Source organism: Manis javanica, chromosome 6, assembly GCF_040802235.1.
Source record: "Manis javanica isolate MJ-LG chromosome 6, MJ_LKY, whole genome shotgun sequence".
Classification (NCBI taxonomy): Eukaryota; Metazoa; Chordata; class Mammalia; order Pholidota; family Manidae; genus Manis; species Manis javanica.
Genome location: NC_133161.1, coordinates 11,619,293 through 11,645,120, shown reverse-complemented (window position 1 = coordinate 11,645,120; position 25,828 = coordinate 11,619,293). Strand labels below are relative to the sequence as shown.

The following is a 25,828-nucleotide window of genomic DNA, read 5'->3' as shown; positions in this document are numbered from 1 at the left end:
ACCTGTGAATTATGAGTATTTAAATTTTTTTCAAAGATGCATTTTTTTTCTTCTTGTCTTATAATACTAACGATCCTTTTGTCTTCTAATTTTTCAGTATAGCTTGAGATATTTTATCTAGTAGGCAATATGCAACTATCATAGGTTTTAGAGAATGGAACTTTCTGGAGACTGATATTAACTAAACATAAGGAATAACTTTGCAATAAAGTATTAACTATAAATGCAGAATTTCTTATTTTGGAAGAAGTTGGTTACACATCACTCACAGTATTGCAGCATCTGTCACTCTACTGAAAACATCCTTACATTAAATGGAAGTTGGATTAGATAATCTTCAAGTCAGTTCTCAAGTTTTAGTAGTCAATGATTTCTGAGTGGCAAATGTCATAAGAATCTATTTGGAAGATAACTGAAGAATACTCTTGAGTAAAGTTTGGTGTTAAGGAAAGGGTAGAATCAGGGAGACTTGTCGTGGGTCAACTGCTATAGTCCAGACAGTAGTTATAAGAGTCTGTGCTATTGTGGTCCAATGGAAATGGAGAAGGAGGAGATTCTTTATATATATATGGTCTGACTTACGGTGTCTAGGTTGCTGGTAATGGCTTAAAACTTAAATAGGGATGTTAGGGCAGATTGCCTGCAAAAATATTGTGTTTACCTGAATGCACTGGATTTCCTGTCTCATTGCTTTTCATAGAGGTCTGTAGACTTTGGAACAATTTATGGCAATGAAACTGACCTTTTGAACATTACAGACCTCAGTTTCAGAGATAGTGGAGGTGCTTAAAACATGTGCCTCAGGCTTAGGAAAATCAGTTATCCAGAGGTTATCCAGAAGCCCCAGACTCTTTCTTCACTGCTCCCCTGCAAGTTGTTTTGTTACCCGAAAAGGATGAGGCAGGAATCTCAGTTATACATATGGAGAATTAATAAGTACATTTGAGAAGAGTTTATGTTTATAATGGGATTGCTTTGCTTATAATAGGTGTGTAATGTTGATTTGTCATATTCATCTTGCGGTTTTTCAATTACATCAGATGTTAGCTTCTAAAATAATTGTTAGTACGATACCTCTTCCAAATGAGTAGTGTTGTGACATGTTCTTCCATTGTTTTGTCACAAAATCTACACTGGATATATTCCAATAATAAGAAAGATTCAGACATCATAGCTATGTGCAGAAGAAAATGGGAAAGTCCTTATGCGTCCTCTCTACCTCCAAATCCCCTCCCAGAATCAGCTCAATAGCTTGGGGTTATCCTTGTCTTGATCTTTCTATGCTTTTTGCATGCCTTTAGATATTTTGCACTTTTATTTATATAGTTTTTGTTTTGTCTTAACATAAATTTGGTCACACTATATATCTTATTTTATAACTTGGTTTTTAAATTTCAGGCATTTAAATGTACCAAATTACTTTATTTTAAAAATAGTTTGCTTCTGTTGAGATGATCACATGATTTCTTTAGGTCAATGCTGTGAATTATATTAAAAGATTTCTTAATTTTGAACCATTCTAACTTTCACTTGATAATCCTTACTTGGCTTTTATGTATGAATTCTTTTAATACACTAAGGAATTCAAATTGCTAGTATTCATTAAAATTTTACATATTTTTGTTTTTTAAAGAGAAATTGGCATATATACTTTTGTTTGCTTGTTTATTTGGATTTGTCTAGTTTGTTGCCAGAATTGTACTAGTTTAATAAAATGAATCAGGAAACTTTCCACCTTTTTTCTATATTCTGAAAAAAATATATATACAACAGGATATTATTCTAGTCCCTAAATCATCTGGGCAAGGTATCATTTCTTTAGGGAAAGACCTTTGACTTGATGTTACAATTTCCTATGGCTACTGCTCATTTTAGGTTTTCTAGTTCTTCTTATCTAATTTCAATTATTTAACATTTTACTCTTTAAGGACTGAAATTACAGTTTCACACTCAGTGGCAAATATTTATACAGTTTTCTTATAATTATGATTTATGTTTAAAATCCTATCTATCTGCTGTCATTCTCCATTTTTGTTTCTAATCTTGTTTGTCTCCCTCTCTTTTGTCAAAATAGGACTTGATAAAGTATTCACATTTCTTTGACCTTTTTAGAGAGTCTCCTTTGGATTTTTTGATCTGCCAAACTAATATCAAAGCAAGTCCTCCCAATATAGTGACTATCAGTGTGGAGTCATAGCAGGAATTGATACTTATGCCACTGGAAGATTATAGGCAGTTCTGAAATGCATATTTTCATTCATGTGCGCTTAAATTGAGTTCATAACAAAAGTGGCATTTCAAATCAATAGTGGAAACAAGGCGTGTTTAATGAACAGTGGTGTCTGCCTCACTGCGCTTGCTGCAGCTCTGTGTCAGCGAGCCTAGATGAAAACCTGGACAGAGAGGATTCTCATTTCAAGTTTTGAATTGGAGACGGTAGATGCCTGCTCCTTTCTTCTTTTCAAAATTACTGTTTTTACTAGTGTAAGTTGTTCATGTCATTTTTATGGTTTATTCTGTTCTTTTCTAGTTTCTTGGCTTGTATATTGTGCTGTCCATTCTGTATAGCATTGCTTTCTCTCTTTGACCCCCCACCCCCACCTGTGTTCTTTCCCCTCCTTATGGAATCTTCTGGTTGAGCACTGTTATCTGAGTCCATTGGTCACTCTGCTCTCTCTTCCTCTCATTTTTCCATTTCATTATCTTTGTGTGTGATGTTCTAGGACAGTCCTAAACTTGATTAATTTTGTTTTGTTTTAACATCTTTTACTGTTTCCTTTTTGTTATTGCATCCAAACATTAAAGTGTTTTCAATCTCGTTTGATATCTTAATTTTCAATTATCTGTATTGTTTTCTTTTTAATGGAAGCAACAGCTCTGTGCCTCTCTCTGAAGATGAGATCTATTTTGAACGCTTGCCATGTTTCTTCTGTTAGCTGTTTCCTCCAATTTGTTTATTCAGTTTATTAAGTTGGGCACCTTTCTCATGGTATTGGTTTCTCTCAAATGGTTGGCAGTTCTTGACTGTCATCTTCATGTTTAATTATCTCTGACTGCCTGTCCTTTTTACCTGGGCTCACGCTGAGTATTGAGGCTGGAAGGAAGGACTGCAGAAGAGAATCTGCCACTGGTTGGTCGCCACGCCTCCTGGCTTGCAGCATCTCTCCTCACGTCCCTTAGCTTATGAGCAACTACTTGGGGACGCCTGTCAGTTAGGAAGACCTTCCCCAACAGCTGTGAGGAGCTCCAGCTGCTGGTGGCAAGATCTGCATCTTATTTATCTGTATTATTAGTTCTTTGTTCAACAGGCAACAAATGCATATTGGATGGCTGAATAAATGTATGAATAAAAGGAGAATGAATAATAACTGAATGGAATTATGACCTATTTTAAATTCTTCTTGGAATACACTTGGTTATAAACAAATAGACAAGTTTTGCTTCCCTCATTCCCTATAATGTTAACTTGTGCCACTGTGACAGGAGGTCTGCTCATGGCGATATAAATGCTGCTGGAAGGTTGCGACAGATACTAATGTTCCCAGATGTTTCTTCCCTAAGAACTGGGGCTATGAAATCAGCAATGACCCTAAAAATACAAGCACAGGTGAGCAATGCCCTAAGATTGCCCCTGGGAACAACTCTTTATAGCCCAAATAACTAAGCTACAAAATAAAGGCTAAGATCTCCCCTCTCTTCTGTCTCTCTCCTCCCGCTCCCACTAGGGTTTACTGCCCAGTTGAAAAGGTTGCCATCTCCATCCTTATTTGGATATGATGTCACCGACACCCTCTTCACAGCTGAATATCAGACATCCAGTCGTTTTCATTTTAAGGTTGGTTTGATAGTTACCATTGAAGAAAGAAGTGCCCTTATGCTGGGTTCAGATCATTCCCCTTCATGCATTGCAGAGAAGTGCCGCTGCCCCTCTTTGATGGTGGACATGATTGGGTGATTTCTCCCCACCCATCAGGAAACACAGGGTTAAGAATTAGAAGGTATTCTCATTGCGGGCTGTTTGAGAGCAAAGATCTTTTGTAGCTAGCTCTACAAGGGAGTGGTCTTATCTGGAGTTGTCCCTTCTGTTTTTCTTCTGACAGATCACTGATGCCAATAACATGCGCTATGAAGTCCCCCGTGAAAATATTAACTCCCTTAACAGGACTGCTAATACCTTCACTTTGAGCTATAACATAGAAGTCGTTCATAAACCCTTCAGCATCAAAATAATGAGGACGAGCAACAATAGAGTCTTGTGAGTTTCATCACAGTTCTGATGCCTTTCGTTCTGTCTTACTGGGAGTGGGTGATAATTGGACTTGGGAAAATGTTTGAGCCTCAGAAAAATGTCAAAGCCTTGGCTGTAAATACTGTAAACCATTAACATTGTTAATGTTCAGGACTGCAAAAAATGTTAGTTTGCCAAGTTATGTAAATATACTTGCGGTTCACATACGTTATGAGATAAGGCATTTTATTATTTGGGGTTACCATTCACACTGGAATTCAACTTCAGTTTTTGTCATTCTCAATTATTATTTCTTGAGAAACTTACCTAACAGCAGCTTGAGTTTAGGTGGTCAATTGTACTGGAGGAAATACAAGGATTAATGTCACTAACAGGTGCCTTCACATCCTGGCGCCAGCAATCACCAGTCAGCTGTGTGATACTAAGTGGAGCACCTCCCCATAGAGAGGGAATCAGAATAGCCACTGTTGCTTGAGTACTGACAGCATATTTATGAAGCATCCGAACTGTGCTTGGCCTGAAGGAGGTGCACAGCAAATGTAAGACTGCACCTGCTTTCTTCCCTTAGTCATCAACTTGAGTTTCTGGTGTCACATCACCAGTGCTACGCTCCTTAAGAATTAACCAAGACACCCTAGGAAAGGCCTTTAAAGGTAGCATTAAAGTGGATGATAGCACTTGAAACACCTCTTCTCCAAGTGTTGAGGGGAAGCAGCAGTTTCCTGGCAGAGCATTGTTTGGTGACTGGCTCTTACTCCACGGCCCAGGTTGGACACGAGCATCGGGCCCCTGCAGTTCGCCCAGCAGTTCCTGCAGCTGTCTCTCCGGCTGCCCAGCACCAACGTGTATGGGCTGGGAGAGCATGTGCACCAGCAGTACCGCCACAACATGACCTGGAAGACCTGGCCCATCTTCACCCGGGACGCCAAGCCCACTGAGGTGAGGCCCCCTCCCCCTGCTATGCTCACAGAGACTTGCTCTCCTTTCCAGAAAGTAGCCTACGGAGTGAAGCAACCTAGAGTGGAATGGAGGCAGAGTTACGTCTGTGTATTATTTTGCCCAGTTTAGACCAGTTTATATTGGAGAAACTTTGTTGCTGAGCCTTACAAACTCACAGTTGCCAATACACCAATTCCTTAAAAAAAATCTCAGTTTTAAAGGAAAATATAATTCAATGACTATAGTATGGCCTAATATATATTAGAAAATACTTCTGCAAAATAACTATGTTTGTATTAACTAAGTAGTATCTAGAGCTTCAGGAGGAGCTATTCTCAGTAGTACTTCGTAGACTAAAACATGCCTCTATGGGCAGCTTTAATGTTGTTCTGTGTCTCTGCTGGTTAAAGTATGTTCCAGAGACAGCAGTGTTGGCATCACGGAAAGTTGTTAGAAATGCAGAATCTCAGGCCATTGCCCAGACCTACTGAATCAGCATCTGCATTTTTAACAAGATCTACAAGTGAACTGCATGCATATTAAAGTGTGCAAAGAGCTCAAACTAGTCTAGAGCAGTGCTTCTCAACTTATCTGTAGTAAAGGAGTAGTTCCCTCCTCTCCCTCCCTCCCTCCCTTCCTTCCTTCCTTCCTTCTTCCCTCCCTCCCTCCTTTCCTTTCTTTTCTTTTCTTTCTTTTGTAATCCAGCACAGACAGTACTTCTGTAAGATATAACTAAAAGTAAAATACACTGGGAAAGTGAAATAAAAATACTCCAAGACATACAAAATACAAGCCTGGATTTTAAATCGCACAGATGTAAAATTACTGTTTTAAATTGTTACAAAAGAGTCTCTAAAGTCTTTCTCGTGGTTTCTGTACCTACCTTGCTGACTTACAGCGAAGGGTTTGGGTAGGAAGCAGTCCATGGACAATGCTTGAGTAGTATCGGTTTGTAGCGCATGTCTTGACGTCTCCGTTTATTGATGATGTTTCTCAGATCTGTGCAGGAGCAAAGGCTGATGTATGTTGCAAAGGAAGGACAGGACTGAAGTTTTGTAGTTCATAGGCCAGAGGAGATGAGCAAACCAAATAGCTTGTGAACTGACCCCCCTGCCAGAAGCCGATGCAACAGAAAGAGCTCACTTACTGAACCCAACAAGGAAAAAAAAGCAACGGGCAGCCCTTTCACTCACAGGCATGGTCAGAGACTTTGACAATTACAGGATGCTGAGCATCACACTGAGCTTGGAGTCCTACAGCTGAAATTCTTGAGTTACATAGTCTCAGATCGGATTAAAATACTTCTTTTTCTTTTCTCTTTCTTTTCTTTCCCTCCCTTCCTTCCTTTCTCCCTTCTCCCCTTCTCTTTTCCCTCTTCCTTTTTTCTTTCTTTTCCACTCTTCCCAACTATTCTTTGTTTCTTTTTAATATTCTTAGTCTGTATTCTATCCAAGTGTGCCCATGAGTCGTCCTGGCTATAATTTTAAACATAGCCTAATTTTACATAGGCCTGCCGATGCATTTCACATACCATGCCGATTCCCTTTCCCCTCCTCTCCTGGAAGTTACCAGAATCAGTACGTTGCCCTGTCCCCAGGGGTAAGTTCGCAGCATCACATAGGGAGCTTCCGTAAAGCTTTCTGTATTCATAATCTCAGTACCTTCTATTCTTACAGCACTTAGAGTTTTACACATTATCTCTTTTTATATCAGGGCTCATCATAGCCCTGTGATAGGCTCACTACATTTTTTTTTTAATTTAAACTTTTTTTACTACCTACTTATTTATAGGTTAATTATAGAAAAGTTAGAAAAATACAGTTAGGCATAAAGAAGAAATTGGGAATTGCTCATAATACCGTCATTTCTGCTAACGTTTTGTTATACATCATGGCACATTTTTTCCAATTAAAAAAAAATAACATATAATTTATATACCATAAAATTAACTTGTCTTAAGAATACAGTTCAAGAATTTTAGCACATGTACCGAGCTGTGCAACCATCATCCTAATCCGATTTTAGGATGTATTTATCAGCCCAGTAGGATCCCTCACACCCTTCAGTCTTAATCCCCATTCCCACACCGGTGTCCACACCTGCCTCAATCACAAACCAATTTTCTGTCTCAAGCAATTTGACTTTTCTGAACATTTCATATAAATGGAATCATGCAATCTGTGGGCCTCTGTATCTGTTTCTTTCACTCAGCATACCACTTCTGAGGTTTATTCATGATGGAGCTTGTATCACTATTTCACTTCTGATTATTCCGACAGTATTCCATTGTGTAGATGTGTCGGGGTGTTTTGTTTACCCATTTGCTGGTTGATGTTACCATTTCAATACCTTTGTGGTACAACACGAAACCCCAACATGTTTCGTTGACCAAGCATGTTGTGCAAGGCTTTTGATTTCATTTCAAGGTGAATAAAAACACTTGTAAGATATGCTATTGTTATTTCTTTCCGTTTTTGTTGACAGGGCATGATTAATCTCTATGGAGCTCATACATTCTTCTTGTGCCTTGAAGACACCAGTGGCTCTTCCTTTGGGGTTTTTCTGATGAACAGTAATGCCATGGGTAGGGAGCATCTTTTTATCTTGGCAGGAATGTTTTGTGATGCTGCTTTTATAAAAATGACTGTCCTGGTGAGGTCACTGTTAAACAGAAAGTATATTGGCCCTACGATGCTTCTGTAAAAACTGGATCCAAGAGTAGGTTAACGTGTTTACAAAACCAGTTCATGCTGAAAGCTATTTTCATTGAAAACTACTTCAGGGTTCTCCTTTGGTACAATGTTTTCCATAATATTCTGTACATAATGAGACCTTTGATAGACATGGACCAAAGATACCTGCAGATTTCTTTTTTTTATTGGAATATAGTTGATATACAACATTATATTGATTTCAGATGTATAACATAGTGATTTGATAATTATTATTTAATGAAATATCATCTAACTAAATATTATATAACTAAATGCTCACCACAGTAGGTGAAGTTAGCCCTGTTATCATACCAAGATATTACAATATTATTGGTTATATTCTCTATGTTGTACTTCCATTCCTATGACTAATTTGTATAATTTGAAGTTTGTACTCCTTAACCCCTTCATCTATTTCACCCATCCCCCTCCCCCCTCCCTGTGGTAACCAACAGTCTATTGTCAGCATTTATGGCTCTATTTCTTTTTTGTTTGTTTAGATTCCACATGTAAGTGAAAGCATATGGTATTTGTCTTTCTCTGACTTACTTTGCTTAACATGATACCCTCTAGGTTCATCCATGTTATTGCAAATGACAAGATTTTCTTCTTTTTTATGACTGAGTAATATTCCATTGTATATATGTACATCTTCTTTATCCATTCATCTATTGATGGGCATTTGGGTTGCTTCCATATTTGGCTATTGTGACTAATGCTATAATGAACATAGATGTTGCATCTAAAAGAATAAAATACCTGGGAATAAACAACCAAAGAGGTGAAAGACCTGTACTCTAAAAACTATGGCACCAATGAAAGAAATTGAAGAAGGCACCAATAAATGGAAAGCTCTTCCATTCTCATGGATAGGAAGAATTTTTATTGTCAAAATAACCATCCTGTCTAAAGCAATTTACAGATTCAATGCAATCCCTATCAAAATACCAGTGGCATTTTTCACTGCATTAGAGCAAATAATCCTAAAATTTAAAACTCTTAATAGCCAGAGCAATCTTGAGAAAGAAGAACAAGCTGAACATATGCTCATAGATTTATAGCTATGCTACAAAGCTAAGGTGATTAAAACTGTGGTACTGGCACAGGACTAGATTCATAGATCAGTGGAACAGAATAGAGAGCTCAGAAATAAACCCACGCACATAAGTCAATTAGTATATGACAAGGGAGGCAAGAATACACAATGAAGAAGAGACAGTCTCTTTAATAAATGGTGTTGGAAAAAGTGGATGGCTACATGCAAGACAATGAAACTAGATCACCATACATAAAACTAAACTCTAAATGGATGAAAGACCTAAATGTAAGACATGAAATCATAAAACTTTTAGAAGATACCTGTAGATTTCAACATGTAAACCATGCTGTCTGTCTATAGGTAACAAGGCTGAGTTGCAGGCTGTTCCTCATAGCCCATCCCTTCCCCACTCCAGAATCCTCCTCCTCCAGCTTCTGGACTAATGGTGCTCAAAGCGTTTGTTTTTATTTTTATTTTTTGTTGTGGTCAAACTCACCTAGCAAGGTTTTTAAACTTTCCCTAAATTGCATTCACATATCCCAGCCATTTGTATTTTTACATGGCCAGATTAAAACAGAATTTGTTCTTCTTTCTCATAAAAAAAATAAATTCTTTATTTGTGTTTACTCATCTAATATTTGTAAACTTCAGCAATTGTCTAAAAAAAGGAACATGTGTGATTTTCATCTGTTTCAAAATGAGACTGAGACTGTTTCGGATAACTCAGGGATTCATATTTTAGAGATTGTATGCGCTGTGTCCAAGCACTAAATTGTAACACTTCTTATTTTGATCCTTCAGAGGTCACCCTTCAGCCTGCTCCTGCAATCACCTACCGCACAATTGGGGGCATTCTTGACTTTTATGTGTTCCTGGGAAATACTCCAGAACAAGTGGTTAAGGAGTACCTGGAGGTATGGGCTTTGCTTTTAGATAGCCATTATTTTTTGCTGTGATCCCATAATTTCATTATAAATTACCAAGAGAAAAATTAAACTATGAGTAAACTCTGGTTATAAATGCTGGGATTGTGAGTCTTTCATGCAATGTATGCTTATTTTGATGCACGTTTTTTGGGAGCCTTCTGCATGTTAAAGAGGCACTGCAAAGTTAGTGAATCACAAGAGTAAGTCAGATACCATCCTGTTTCTAAGGAGCTCATAGTCTATCCATGTATGATCAATCATTCCAAAGATCTCAGGCCACAAGTCAGCAAAGTTTATTTATTCATTCATTCAGTAAGTATTTAGTGAAAAGAAACTACATGAAAGTAACTGTTCTATTTTTTATTTTAACTGTAGGACAGGAAGGAGCTTCAGACACAATTTAGCCTTAAGTTCCTACTTTTTAGATGAACAGACTCAGAAAAATGAGGCAAATTGTTCAAGATGACACATACGGTCCCAGATGCCAGTGAATTTCTAATCAAGTAGGAGAAATATAACACAGCCTGAAATAATGACAATAAGAAACATCTTACAATCATTGCCACTAGTGAGGTGAAAATGGATTGTATGGGATTTCAGAGGCATGAGGCCAAGCATGCTGTTGAGGAGGAGCCTCTCATATGGGCAGACAGGGGCTCTTAGGAAGCCATGGGCTTTATCTGGGACCTTCTCGGAATGTTGGCTTGAGCCACTTGTATACTTGGATGTTCAACATAGTCCAGTATTTCTTCATGTGTACCACTTATGATCCTATCAGTCCTATTCCTTTATCCTTAGCACATAACACTGTCAGAAACTATATTAGACATTTATTTAACTCCTTTATTCTCTGTGAGAGCAGGAACTAAATTTGCTTCATGCCACTATATCCCAAGTGCCTACATGAGCCCCTTCTACATCATTAACACTCAGAAAATATTTATTGAGAGAATGAATATTACTTCTTTCTCTGCAAGATGACAGCACTATTCAAGCATTTTCTGCAAGTCCCATTATTTTCTGATATTGCAACTGTCAGGAATACATTTAGTGCTTAGGAAAGAAAGATGTGAGTTGTAGACTTTTGCAAATTACTCTTGACTCTGACATTTTAAATCTGGGAACCTTACAGAAAATGAAGTGGGAAGTGGGGATGAGGTTTTCCATATAAGACATGATGCTACAAACAGTGTTTATTCTAAATGCTTAGACACTTATTTATTTATTTTTCCAGCTCGTTGGACGACCATTCTTGCCTCCATACTGGAGTCTTGGGTTCCAGCTTAGCCGCAGGAACTATAATAACATTGATGGGTTGAAAAAGGTTGTAAGCCGAACTCGTGAAGCTAGGATCCCATATGTAAGTTGGAACTTCTTTAATCATGCATAAAGCACCATTGCCTATATTTTATTTTTTGCATCTAATTCAATTTATTAGGAAAAGTAGAGATAGATAGATGAATAGGTAGATAGATAGATAGATGATACATAGGAAAGTAGATAGACAGACACACACCTGTCAGAAATTTATATGCTAAATTACCTGTGGTCATGAAAAGAGCACAGTTTATGGAGTCAGATGGATGTGATTTTGAATTTTAGCTTTACTTCTTAGCTCTATCAATGTTGGCCTAGTTAATTAATGTCTTAGTTTCCTCTTTTATAAAATGAGAGTAAAATACTGGACTAAGGCTTACTTTGGTGGGCTGGTAGTGAGAAATGCTTTATACTGTGCATTGAAAGTTTATGGCACAGAGGATGAACTCCATTAAAGTTAGCTGTTATTTTATAAGGGAAAGCAACACCTGGGTGATATGGTTCCTAAAAGCTGATGACTCAAAGTACACAAGTCTCTCACAGTGACCTTGCAATCTCTGTTTACATCTAGCATACTCTAATTTGGAAAGCTCTATGGTTGCAAAGCATTTATGATGTTCAATGTCCATTAACAAATGGAAAGAATTATTATGTGTATAATATTTGACAAGCTCCTCCAGGGGGTGCATAACATGCAGTTAATGAAGTTGTCAATCAATTTATTTTGGGCTAGACCTTTGGAACTGTGAAGCATGCACGCTCGTGTAGCATAAGAAAGAAGATTGTACTGGTAGAAATGACTTTGGACTGATCTCAGGATTTTTCAACCCCCTCTCAGAGCAGCAATGAGGGAATGCACAGAGAGGAATTTTTCCTGTGAGTTAAGGGGAAACTGATCATAAGTTAGGGGAAATTCATTTTCCTTGTCCTATATCTGCTGTCTGCAAACACTCAGGTCCAGGAGGAATCAGGCCAAATATTGCCACATCATTAGTATTTTACAAAGCCCTTTTGCATTCATGGTTAACCCATGTTTATTGGTATTTTAAAAAAGAGGAAATGGAGACACTACATGGTTCATTACTTTTCTAAGGCCACTACATTTAGCTAAATGAAAGGACAAGGATTCAAAAATAGTTTGATTACATGTGGTGTTGGTTTTAGTCTATCCCCGTGCCTCTGATGGGAAGTGCTTTTTTGTGATGTGGCTGATTCAGAAACAAACATGAGCTTTTCTTCCATGGAAGGGATCCTTCTCACTGTGTGGCTGTGGAAAACTTCCGGGTCCTAAGTGACTGCTCAGTATTAGAGCAGATGCTGCTGCACTGGCAACGGGGCCACAAGCCACTTTTTCTTTCAGGCCCGAAAGTTAGAATCTTCTAACACACATGAAGAATACTTACTGCATGAGGAATACTTACTTAGAAGATCATTATGTATCTTTGAAGTATGTAGCAGATTGGGAAAAAAAAGCATCTGGAGTCGAAGGGCCAGTCACCAAGCCTCAATCGACCCCCGCCCATCCATGCATATGACCTTGGGAGCTGTCACTAAATGCTGTCACATTTCAATCTTACCTGCTCCTCACCAGTTGCAAACAAACACAAAAATACCATGTGTGTGGGCTTAGTTAATTCAAAGCTCTATCCCTTTGCCTTTTATCTGTGTTAATTATTGCTCTAGTAGTTTTATAGGGCAAGAAGACCGTTTTCTCCTTTTGTGATGTGTTCTAGCTTACTGTTTAGGATCCAAGTTAGCATGTAGTTATAACATTACTAACAGGCTCATTCAAGCAAACATTAGAGAAACCCCTGTTTTATGTCAAGCATCCAAACTCTCAAGTTACAAAGATGGGCAAGACACAGTCCCTACCATTAAATTCCTCCCAATACCTATGACATGCATCTATCAGGACGAAGAGATAAAACTGCAACCTAAGGGTGCCTGCATCTTTCATAAAGGACTTACTTCTGAGAGGTGGCCTAGTCCTGGAAGTTCCAGGGTCATTAAGAAATTTGGCTTCAGTTTTAATGACCAAGAACCAGAGCTATAACACTTTGCATCAGCACGGTGCCATTGCCTGGGTTCTGACCGGCCAGCACTGTCTTTCAGGATGTCCAGTACTCCGACATAGACTACATGAACGAAATGAAGGACTTCACTATTGATGGAGTGGCTTTCCCCAATCTCTCAGATTTTGTCCAGGAGTTACACAACTATGGATTGAAATATGTAATTATTATGGTATGTTCAAATGCTAAGTCTGTTGCCTAGTTTTTCCATTCAAAGCGCAAATGAAGTTTACAAAAATAATAGTTATTAATCTTTTTTCTTTTTTTTTTTTGTTAGAATCCTGGCATCTCCAATGATCCTGACTACGAGCCCTATCAGAATGGAAGTAAAAAGAGAGTATGGGTCATGGGAAGCAATGGTTTTGTCATTGGAATGGTAATTTCTCAAGAAAATCAGAGCAGATTACGGTTGTTTGGGGAAGTTTGTACTTTTGGTGTAAAGATGGGTGGAAGGCAAGTTATAGTATCATGACTGTTTCCTCAGTAGAGGTTTCTTTTATTATTATTTTTAAACTGGTAGAGGTAACAGGAGAATGATTAAAACTCTGATGGATTTATTTTTTAACTGAAATAGATTTGACATGTAACATTATATAAATTTAGGAGGTATGACATCTTGATTTGGTACATTTATAGGTTGTATGATTGTTATTGTAGAGATAGCTTCTTTATTATGTCACATAACTTTCTTTTTTGCAGAGGGACTGATTAAGATGTAGTCTCCAAGAAGCAAGCCCCGACCTTCTAATACTACAGATAATTGAGAAGCAATATATTATTAGAAAAAACTCATTTATTCTTAAAATCGTCTCATAAACATATTTTAGTTATCTAGAAAGTAGATTATCCAGATCTGGGAGTCATTTCGGTAGTGCTCATATTTCAGTGGTATATGATTAGGAATTTGCACATAGTTACAAGAATTTAATGAGATAGTTACCTCCATTGACTCCAGTGATTCATAAGTAACACAAATCATTTGAGGTAAGATGTTGGCAGAGGTCATAGCACTGGAGGGGTTGGGGCTCATTAAGGAGGCATTTGGATAGAATGAAGTTTGCTGCGCTTGTTCTCAGCAGAATGTTGCTGAGAACACTCCTTTGTCACACTTTCTGTTTCCTGGAGGCCAAAGTTGCCTCTAATTATTATTTGATCTGCATCCGCCATCAGCTAAAACAAAGGACCAGGAGTTCAATCCACCGAAAGTGGGAATTTCAAGCTCCCATGTTGAGTTTTAAGAAGTCTCTGTATTTTATATATATATATATAATTTTGAAATATAGTTTCACTATATTGCCTTGAGCATAAGGATGTCTGTAAATCACAACTTGTAAATTTGTTGGAAAAATGAGCAAGAATGTATGCACAAAAGCTTGTATTCTATCAGTTCAGAATTTTCAATGATTTGGGCTATGGCTATATCTGTGCTATTTATAAAAGCTACTCTTTGATAGGAATCAATGGGAGAGGAGCTAGGATAAGAAAGATTGGATCAGAGCAAGAAACACGAAATTGACTTAGCCATTTAAAAAAAGGTTATTCATATGCCAAAAATCAACACATAATTTATAAACATCATTATTTATAAAGCAGGTTTTAGATGACCTTAAATTAACAATACATTAAACAAATTCAATCATTATCTTCCAAAATATTATCTACTAGACTTTCCTGTATTTTAAGCAGTTCTTCCTATTGACCTGACATAATGAAAGTTTACTTTTCTCTCATTAGAAAGAAACATTTGAAGGCTTCTCATCTAGTTTTCCCTTTTCTTTTTCTTCCTTTGGTTCTTTGCATCTACTTTATTATTTAGTTTTTGGGTGAGAGTCACAAATTTTTATTCTAAAATGATAAGACGCATGGGGCTTCTAGTGGACGCAATAGCAGACAGCAAAACATGCATATGTGAACCATCAGGCAGGGAAGTCGCTACAGCCTTCTTCTTTGTTCTCTAGGGATACCCTGGACGGACAGTCTTCCCTGATTATAGTAATCCAGTTTGTACAGAGTGGTGGACCGAGCAGGTCACTGAGTTCAATAAAATTCTGCAGTTTGATGGAGTGTGGATTGTAAGTTGTTATTGCCAAATTAAACTTTCTTTGGAAATGGATATTCCAAGTTTTGAGATGAAATTTGACCCTGACCCCGATCTGTAATAGAATAGTTTGCTCCGCATTGAAGTATTTAAAATCTTTTTACTTAATGCCGATAATATATGCAGTAAATTAGACCCCTCAGAACCCTGGATTTTAATTCTGAATCTGCCAACTGGTTATTAATAACCAACTGATTATTTCTTTTTGAAAGAGTCCTTTACTCTCTCATGGCCTGAAAGAGAAAGTTTACTCTCTTTCAACTTAAAACTAGTATTTTTTTAGAAGCTATAATGCTATTATTTGTCACACTGATTCATTAAAATTTTATGTTAATCATCAGAGAATAATGAGCCCCTTTTATATTTTAGATGGGGATAGCAGGTGGGGATATTTCTTTGAAATCTGAAAAATTATCTCTGTTAACACAATTAAGCTTCACTTATTTTTTAAATCAATTTTAAAGGAATGGATTTGACCTCAATTTTCTCTTCTTGTCACACACTGAATGGACTAAGAACTGGGGAAATTATAAAATGGAAATCCTGGGTTCTTTAAAACAATACTGAAACAATATGAACAATAATAAAAATCACAATATTTATAAGGTGAGACTCAGCCTTTGAAATGGTATTTCTTATGTAACTGATTGAAATCAATGAATAAAAGGTAAAAGGTGCCTGATACCATTTAAAGTTGGAGGGCACCTTAGATAAAATCTCATGTAAAAGATGAAACAGAGGTCAAGAAAATTTAGGAAGATTACTCAGATCCCCAAACCAGTTGATGAGAACCCCACATCACACTTCTAGTTCAGTAACAGTCCTCAAAAACTGTCTGTATTATCTGTCGCATGTTCCATTTTGCGTATTTTGTGTCTTTGCAGGGAATGGACGAAGTGTCCAGCTGTCTCCAGGGTTCAGATCATGAGTGTGAACTGAACAACTGGAACTTTCCCCCTTTTACTCCTCGTAAGTGTCACCTGTTTGCTAGTGACATAGTCACCAGCCGCGTTGAGAACAACCTCAGTAGTACACAGTGTGGCCAAGGGCAATTTCACTTCCCAGGTTCAGGGCCCCCCTACACCCCAACCACTCCTCCACCAGGGATTTGCACTGTTTGGTTTCTGCCGACCTTTCTGCTTCCATACTCGGACGTCAAGAGAGCAGAGACGGGGAGCCAGCAGGCTGTGCTTCCTCTGAGTTCCGTTGCTTCCTCTCTGTTCACTGCCTCCAACCCCCTCACATGGTTCAGTTTTAAACTTTATGAGAATATCAGAATACTCCAAGGTACAAACTACCTTCCACTCAAGTAAATCTGTAGTTTTGTTTAAATTTTTTTTTTCTCATTAGCAACAGTTTAAGGCTAATGGTTCCTGTTCCATCCTTCCTATTTTTAAGTCCCATTTCTAGTCAAAGGCAATTTTCTAGTCCCTGATTTTGAAAGAACGTGTGTGTGTGTGTGTGTGTGTGTGTGTGTGTGTGTGTGTGTGAAACAGTATAGAAGAGATATGCTATGGAAACAAACGAACACCAATATCTCAATGCATTAACACAATAAAGGTTTATTTTTTGCTCATATCATACTTAAGTGAGGATTTGTGGCTCTCATACAAACAGTGATTTGGGGACCTAGTTACTTCCATGGCCTGCTTCTCCCACCTCAGAGTACTTCGTGTCCACCTTCCCAGGTGAAGGAGCGTGAGGGTCAAGGGAGTTTTGTGGACAGGCCTGGAAGTGGAGTGTATTCAGGGTGCTCATGTTCCCTTGGCCAGAATCCAATCATATAGCCTCAGCTTAACTTTAAGTGAAAGTATAAAATATAATCTTACAGTCCCAGGAAGAGAATACAGGCCTGGTGAGTAGCTGGCCAGACTCTGCTAGTTTATTCTGGTCTGTCCACTTCACTTGCACCCTTGGACCAAAGTTTGGCTGTTTCTTTAACCCCTTTTTGGTCATTGAGGGAGTAGAGAACTTCTGTAGAAGGAATATGAACTTCAAACCTTTTAACTTCTCTCAAAATCTACTGTTTGCACCCCCTCATGCTTAATTTTTCTCTGCTCAGTCTGTGTTACCCCAGTGTTTTTCACTGGGAATCAGTTATCATGTTTCCCTTTCAATCTCTTAATCTTCTTCTTAGTCAAAACTAAGGATAATTTTCTTCAGTGAAGTGCAATGCCATCACTTCTGCCGGCTCCTGGCAAGCACCCCATTCCCTGCTCCAGCATTGTGTCTGTGTACATGTGAAAGCTGCCTTGCTGCATAGCGGGTCTGCCTCTCGCCTTTGCAGGAGTGGATCGTGCTCATTAGCATGATAAGGATTTAGATAAATTACCTTTGACCCTTTTTTAGTGCCCTTTCTTGTAATTAAAATGGTTGCGAACCTCATCCCACAAACCAAACTTGGCCAAACAGATAATTTTCTTTATGTTTTATAATTTAATTTAATTTCTGACTCCAAACCCTGATTCTGTTGGGCTAGTGGGGAAAAAACTCAACCTCAGTGTTTCCTAGTTTCACCACTTTCTAGAATTGTGCCTCATACTGGGGTGTGAATGCCCATGATATGAGAGTGCCGAGGGTCCCTTTTGCATTGCCCTCATGTCTATACTTTATACACTCAAGTCCCCTTGATTAAATGTGCATACTTCATGTTTGTTGAGTCTCAAGCCAACTTCCATTGCTCCGAGCTAATCCCTTAGTTGCCCCATCTGGGCACCATTCTTTGTGATTTCAAGGACATGCAAATTACATTTAATCGGTGAGGAGCAGTAATCAGAAAGGAAACAGTTGGGTGGTTATTTATTAGAGCTGGTTGATAGGGAAGTTCTGCTCTGATAGATGTGTTCCCACAGGAGTCCTGGATGGCTCACTTATTGCAAGAACCCTCTGCATGGATGCAGAGTTTCACCGGGGCCTTCACTATGACGTCCACAGCTTGTATGGCTACTCCATGGCAAGAGCCACAGACACGTAAGCGCTTGGTTCCTCCCCTGACTCCAGACTGGGGGAGGTGGGAGGTGGACGGTTTTCTTGTTTTCCATGAGTATATTTTTGAAATATATTTTGTGGTTATAGGGACATAGAAATTTAGATCTTAGAGGCTACTTAAAAGGTCTTCTCACATAATCCCTTGGTTTCTCACATAATCCCTTGGTGCAAGATTATTTTTGATGGGCTTGTGATTTAGAGACTTCATTATTTCAAGGAGACTAGTAAGCCAAAATGTGCAAGGTATTTAGAGGCCCCATCTGGAAGTTAGCCCTTGACTGGGTCCTATTACTGAATGTGCTGCGGTCACCACACTAAGGTTGCTTGATTTTGCAAATAAAAATGCAGGACACCCAGTTAAATTTGCACTGGACATACTTATACTAAAAATTATCCTTTGTTTGTATGAAATGTGGTTAGATGGAAGGGTGTTGCTATGGGGTGGTCTGTCAGCAGTGGTTGGGTCTCGAGGAGCAGAATACCCCCTCCTCCAAACTATCTCATGTTTTTAAAAAGAAGGCTTTATTGGAAGGAAACAATCCAAAGGCAAAGATACACCTGAGCCTTGTGAAGCTCTAGAATCCATCACTCCAAAGCTTTCTAGAATCGATCTCTGTTTCTTTCTCGCTGTTTTTTGTCTCCTCTCCCTGCTCGTGATCACATAGCCGGTTGCAGTTTCCCTCCCCATCAAATTTCTCGAGTTCCAATTCATACTCAGGCAAGAGAATCTGATTGGGTCAGCAAGGATCAGATGTTAATTCCTGGCCCAATCAGCTGTTAATTGAACCTTTAAGAAGGGGTTGTATCTACAGGGAAAGTGTCATTGGTACATATATTGGGTGGGAGGCACCTTCTTGAGCCCAGGGAAACGAACTGAGTTGGAGCAGGACATAACCTGCTGTCAGCAGTTAAAGGTCCATTCAGTGCCTCCAAGGGGAGGAAGCTGGTGAGAGCTTCACAGGTGTCAGGGGTTGGGCAAGTAAAGCCATTCCAGGACCTTGGGTGCAGGACAGCACCCAGGAAGTCAAGTTTACCTGACTGTCCTGTATTTACTGGCAGTGCCACACCACGCCCTCCTGGCCTCTCTACTGCTGCCCCGTCCCCCTCTCAGTCCTCCCCTCTGCTCTCAGTCCTCACACCACCACCACCACCACCACTCACTGTGAGAGTCTAACAACGAGACAGATGCCTCCCACAAAGCACTCAGTCCTTTTCACACCTTGTCACAGGGATTTTCTGATGACTGTAAATTGAGGAGTAACTCCGTGCAAACTCCGCTCACCAAGGTCCTTCCTTGGAAGGTGGTGAAATGTAATCATTATACCTAAAGACAGCAAGAAACTTGAGGCTAAGCTTAGGAAGATTTTAATTTTAGATTTGCAAAACAGATGGGGAAACTAAAATATTCCAAGGGTTGTTAGGGATGTTCCAGTGGCTTAGGAAGGAATGTCTCAGTGTTTCTCTGCTTGTTATTGTTTGTTTGCTTGGTATCTCTGGAACTCCAGGCTGGGTTTGATGTGCTCGTGGGACGTTTCTCCATCTGCCTCTTCCTGGACTTCTCCCCAGCACTTGGCATCACTGACCACTGCTTCGACACTCAGCCCCTTTGGTCCTTAAGATGCCACTCTGCCCTGGCATGCCTGCTCGCCTTCTACCTGCTTCTTCTCAGCCTCTGTATCTGCATCATTTTCACCCACTCCCTCACTCCTGATAAGTCTTAGGGGTCAGTTCTCATGCTTCTCTTTTCATTTTAGGTTGACATGTTATTATTACTTCTTGTGGTTTAACTAATTTATTCTGATGACCTAAAGTCTATCATTCTAGCTTAGATCTCTCTCTGATTTTCAGACACAGATATCCAAAACTACCTTCTTGACCTTCTCTACTTGGATGAGTTACAGTACCTCCAACCCTATTTATCTTACCCTGGGCCTGTCTCCGCCCAGCCTCCACACTCTGGCTGATTATTCTTGAAACTGTTCAATTTCCTGTCCTGGTTGGTCGCAACACCGTCCCAATCTCCCAGAGTCCTAGGTGAGAAACTGGCATCGTTCGTGAGCTCTTTCTTCTCTCGGCTCTCACATGCACTCAGTCCTCAAGCCTTGTGATCCTAAAACATTTCTATACCCATCTCCTTTTTTCCCTCACTGACACCTCTTAATTAAGGTCATCATAATTGGTCACATAAATTGCCCTAGTCCCATGACTAGTCTCCCTTCCCTGACTTACCTTTATCTCCCACTAATCCATTCTCTACTCTTGCTACTCAAAGTGTGGTCCAAGGACCAGCAACATTAGCACGGCATGGAAATACCTTAGAACTGCAGCATCTTGGGCCTCACCCTAGAACTCGGAATTTAGAATCTGCATTTTAACAAGATCCCCAGGTGTATTGAATGTATGTTAAAGTTTAGAAAGCCTTTGTCTATACTATTGGCAAGGCGATCTTTCTGAATCACAGGCCTCCTCACTTCTCTCCCCAGTGTAAAATTATTTGTGACTTGGTATTTTCTAAATAACAAAATTCAGTCAGTCACCTTAGCAAAATCCATAATGTACTTCATAACCTACCCTTCCTTAGTATTTTTCTTTCATTTTTTTCACTCATCATATTTTATACTCTGGTTAATACCTGGTTGCTTATTGTTCCCAAATCAAAATGCTGTCTCACTCTTCCAGGCCTTGCATGCACAGCCCAGAGAGGCCTTTCCTGCCCTGTCCATTTTATAAACATATACTTATCTTTAAAACCTCCCCATAGGTATTAATTCTAGATACCTTCCTGAAGGTTCTAAGAAAATTATTTCTCCTTTTTTGGTTCTACCTTTGTTCATACTGCAATATGCTTAATATACAAAAATCTTGTATTATAATTATTAGATATTCTTTGTTTTTCTTGCTGGACTGAAAGTTTCTGGAAGCCAAAGTCATCCCTTTTTCCTTAGCCTGAGGAATGGTGTATGTACCTAAGACGTGTTGGTTGAATAAATGTCTGGTCTGAGAAAGAGAAGAAGGGCAGGATGGCCCCCAGGGGGCTGATGGATTGAGGCAGAGACCTGTGCCTATCTTGTTGTCCAGCACCACTTGCCCTCAGGCCTTTGTATTCTGCTGGATTGTCCAGGTGAGAGAGAGTCCTCATCCCATAAAACAAAAGCTTCAAGAAGGACGCACATCTCTGACTTTTTTATCTTCTCTTTTCTGCCTTCTTTCTCTTTCACTCTACCTTTTCTGACAAATAAACTGGATGAGTAAGACTCAAGTTTCCTCATCTTTGACTTGAGAGACTTGGGTTGATGTTTGCACACTCCCCTCTTGTTTTGATCTGTTTCAGCTCTTAGATGGGAGGGAGAGTGGGTAAGACGTCGCGGTGAGACAGGAAGAGTAGGGAGGGACAGGAGGAGGAAACAGTTTCAGAATGCTTTAGGCCTTGTGTCTGCATGTGACCAAAGTGCTGTAAGTCACAGTGGGGCTGGGTCATATATTCTAATAGCTATAATTAGTAGTTAAAAGGTAACTAGACTGAGAAGGCAGTAGGGGCCCTTTGAACTCCTCTGGGTTGGGCAGAAGGGCCTACATTCCAGGAAAATAATGGTGAGAAGTAGCCTTGGTCTTTGGGAATGAGGCAGAGTTGGTTAAAAAATAGCTAAGATTTTCATTCAATGGGATCTCAGTATCAGGAGAATTCAAGTCATAGACCTGACAAGTATTTGGCTCAGTATTTAGGTGGGAGTATAGTCAGGGCGCAGTGGTTGCTGGTCTGCCCACAGAACGGGCTTCACCTTCCTCTGAGCTGAGAGCAGAAAGAGACCAGCTCCTCCCAGAGGTCAGGACCTGACTCTAAACAGGCCAAACCTGAGGGATGGAACAGACAGACTTAAGGATTTCTGAAGAAGATTGTTCCTCTAAGCTGGAAAAAACCAGACTGTCGTCTGATCTGTGTTCCTATAATACCTGGCACGAAACGAAACTAACTTCAGATAACTTACCATCTCTGTTTCAGTTTTCCTCTATACAACCTGTGTGTTTCTTTCCTGACTGATGACTGCAGAGTGCAGTGAACCCTGCAGCCAGTGGTACTCAGGGCAGAGTGTCTGCCAGCCTCTGCTGAAGGGGAGAGGAGGACAGGACTCAAAGAATGAGTCCTCTCCTCTATCACTGAATTCTCAGAATGGAGCGCCTCACTTTCATAAACCAGTCTCCTTGTGCAGAATGTCCTCCCTTTTGCCATCCTAAGTCATTCTGCATTTATGGACTCGCCATAGCATCTGCAGGGATGTGAAGTGGGGAAGCACTGGTGTCTGTGAGGAACTGCCTGGTGCCTGGCGACACACTGGTCTTGGGAGGGAGAGGCATTTCAGTACGGTGCCCATGCAAAGGAGCATTCAGAGGAGAAGCGGGGAAGAAGCCCGCACCTAACTGTCTGCTGGCCCACCCGTGTCCACCCAGCACCCTGGGGCAAGATTAGCCTTCTGAATTCCATGTTTTTTCATTTTCTTTGCTTTCCCTTCTACATCATTTTATTTGATATGTAATATATTTTATAAGTAACACAATGATAATATTTTATATTTTAATCACTTTTAACTTAGCATTTTTAACTATAGAATGTTAACTTTAGAAAGTCCTAGACATTCACCCCTCACTTCACATTCAACTGACTGTATCCCTGTAGCACAGCCGCAGCTCAGGGGGGAACCCTGTGCCCCTTGTTGGCCTGACAGGGGAGTTTGTGCACCAGCTGGGCTCCAGGCATCCATGTTCCTCTGATGCTTCAGAACTGATTATTCTTGATTCCCAGTGGTAGGGAATCTTAATCTATGCAACATAATACTAATGGAAATGAGTACATCTCCAAAAGATGACACATGGACTGTAGAGGTTGTTACTCCCTCTTAGAGGCCTGAAACCTTATCCAGAAGGGCAAAAGCAGCTCTTAAAAATACTAAACTAGCCTGCTCACCCGGCTCATGATTCCTGATGTTTTTTGCTCAGTTTAGCTGGAAAGCCCATTGCTGCCCTTGGTACAGAGAAGTCTTAGACACTCACACCTCACTTCACATTCACTTGACTGTATTCCTTTCCAGGGCCCTGAGTAGTATCTTCCCTGGCACTAGGAACTTCATTTTATCCCGTTCTACTTTTGCTGGATCTGGCAAATTTGCTGCTCATTGGCTGGGGGACAATGCGGCCACGTGGGATGATCTCCGATGGTCCATCCCGAGCATCCTTGAGTTCAACCTATTTGGCATCCCCATGGTGAGTTTCACCCTAACCAAGCAACCTTAACCCTTTGGCCTTTCTTTCCACTACCGGTCTTTGAGGTGTCTGAAAACCAAGAAACACGTCTCACTGTATGTACTGGAAAAAATCCATTTTTCATGTGTGGTGTGAGCTGCCTTCTGAAGATAAGATGGGACAACTTTATTACTGGGCTGTCATCCATGGAAACTTTGCAGTTAGGCAGGCGACGCCATGAGTCACATGTATTAGTCTCACAGAAAAATTCCAGCAGCAGAGCATCAGTGAACAGCAAAGTGTGAAATTGGGGACTGAGTATTGAGGATGAGCCCTTGATACAACCGTTGTTCTTAGCTGGTCCGTGATGCACACTGGCTGCTTTCTTCATATGGCTGGGGGTTTGCCCCGAAAGCCTGGGACCCCTTTAGGCATGCAGTGATGGAGATTCCTTTTTCCCTTTCACATGGGTAACAGTCAATGCTTTCTCCTCTCTCACTGCGCCCAATGCTGTGTGTGTGCTAATTTTCCAGGTAGGTGCCAACATTTGTGGTTATACACAAGATGTCACGGAGGAGCTCTGTACACGATGGATGCAACTGGGAGCATTTTACCCGCTATCAAGGAATCACAATGGGCCAGGATACAGGGTAAGGCCCCCAAGAGAAGCTATGGAAACTTCCTGAACTGTCCAGTCTACTTGTTCTCAAAGAGGGTGGAAGAAAACCCTCCAGGTTGGCCCTAAGTGCAAGGGCAGAGTTGGTCATTTTTTGAGTGATAGGCCTAAAAAGTAGAGTATCAGGGTGGGGGTGTGTGGGAAGGGGGATGTAGGTACTGAATGGTTTTGTTGAAAACTCCCCAACAAGGTGGGAGGGTTGTTCAAGTTTCTGTGGTGCCGCTGCTGTACCACTTCTGTACTTTATACGAGATGGGATGGTTGTCCACTAGCATTTTACTTTAGTTAATACACGGAAACCACTTCTAAATATAGGGGAGCAGGAGGAAGGGCTTCGGGGCTCACAGGCCATTGGTAGGAAACTTCTTCCCCTTGTTCCAACAGCCTGTCAGCCTATGATGACTTCAGAGGCCACCCTCATCCCTGCCAACCTCTCATGACTCATGAGAGAAAAGGGAAATATCCTTTTCTGTCCAACCTCATATTTTTGATGGGCCAGTATATAGAAGGGGGCTGAAGGTCCCTCTTAAGGAGACCTTTATGGTGATGGCAGGAGTGAGTACGGTGGGATGCTCTTTCTGTTGATGAAGTCATCTGCAGCTGACCTTTCAAATTGAAGGCTTTTAGCTCTTAATAGGATCAACAGAATAATGTACTGATGATTATTTTAACTCCAGTTCTTGACTCTGCCCATTGATATTTCTCTAACTTGGGAAAGATTTACAGCCAAATCTTCAAAGCATCTTATCCCAGGACTATCCTAGCCATTTGCGATCTAGAGAGAGATGCACTATTTCTGAACTTCTAAGCAGATGGCTGGGAGCAAGGTAGGTGGGTGCTCTTCTGAAGACAGGGCTGCAGGGGCTGACAGAGGTAAGAGAGCTCAGATCACTCAAGCTGCCGGGTTACAGGGCTGTTTTCCTTTCCTCTCAACTGGTGCTGTCAGCACACAGGGAAATCCAATTTTAAGGGTAAAGAGAGACAGGAGTGATCTTTTAACATCTTTTATGGGACTCAGTATGTCCATAACATTATCACTCCAACCTCTGCTTAATACAAAATACTATTAATGAGCTATTTTATTTTCTTCCTACTAAGTCTTCAAAACTCAGGGTGCATTTTACACATACAGTGCATCTGAATTAGGATGCTGAATTTTCAACAGTTGGAGTGAGATGTAATCCTCCCAAAACAATGAAGTTAGGTTTAAAGGAAAGAACATTTTACACTCATCCAGTTTTTAGGTTTATATTCAAGTGAGCTACAATAAAATAGAATGAAACATTCAGTCTTACTAAGCACACCTCAAGTGTCCCACAGTCCGTGTGCCCCTGGCCGCCAGAGTGGACGGTGCATCTCCAGTGGAGAGCAGAGTGATGGGGGCCAGCCGCTGCCATTCTCCTTGGTGTTTGCCTTCTAGATGACTAGGGTGTTTGTGAGTCCCCCATCAGGGGCATGCAGTGGTCTCATGGTGTAGACCACTCTACTTTCTACTCCCTTTGGATAGGGGAAATGAGCGTCTTAGGGAATAAAAGAAAAGAACAAATTCAGATCGTTTTTTCTAAAATTTAGTCC

At 40.2% G+C, this 25,828-nt stretch overlaps 1 protein-coding gene across 1 annotated transcript in view; it reads left to right on the top strand.

Moving 5' to 3' along the window:
* Positions 1–25,828, top strand: part of LOC108399287 (maltase-glucoamylase) — a 179,190-nt gene that overhangs the window by 96,275 nt on the left and 57,087 nt on the right. Inside the window, exons 53-66 of the mRNA XM_073239855.1 lie at positions 3,484–3,607; positions 3,726–3,835; positions 4,101–4,255; positions 5,017–5,188; positions 7,673–7,772; positions 9,743–9,855; positions 11,102–11,227; positions 13,297–13,428; positions 13,534–13,632; positions 15,215–15,328; positions 16,239–16,323; positions 18,207–18,324; positions 23,427–23,598; positions 24,111–24,227. Of these exons, the coding sequence (XP_073095956.1) occupies positions 3,484–3,607; positions 3,726–3,835; positions 4,101–4,255; positions 5,017–5,188; positions 7,673–7,772; positions 9,743–9,855; positions 11,102–11,227; positions 13,297–13,428; positions 13,534–13,632; positions 15,215–15,328; positions 16,239–16,323; positions 18,207–18,324; positions 23,427–23,598; positions 24,111–24,227 (1,737 nt within the window). The remainder of the gene's footprint in view (positions 1–3,483; positions 3,608–3,725; positions 3,836–4,100; positions 4,256–5,016; positions 5,189–7,672; positions 7,773–9,742; positions 9,856–11,101; positions 11,228–13,296; positions 13,429–13,533; positions 13,633–15,214; positions 15,329–16,238; positions 16,324–18,206; positions 18,325–23,426; positions 23,599–24,110; positions 24,228–25,828) is intronic.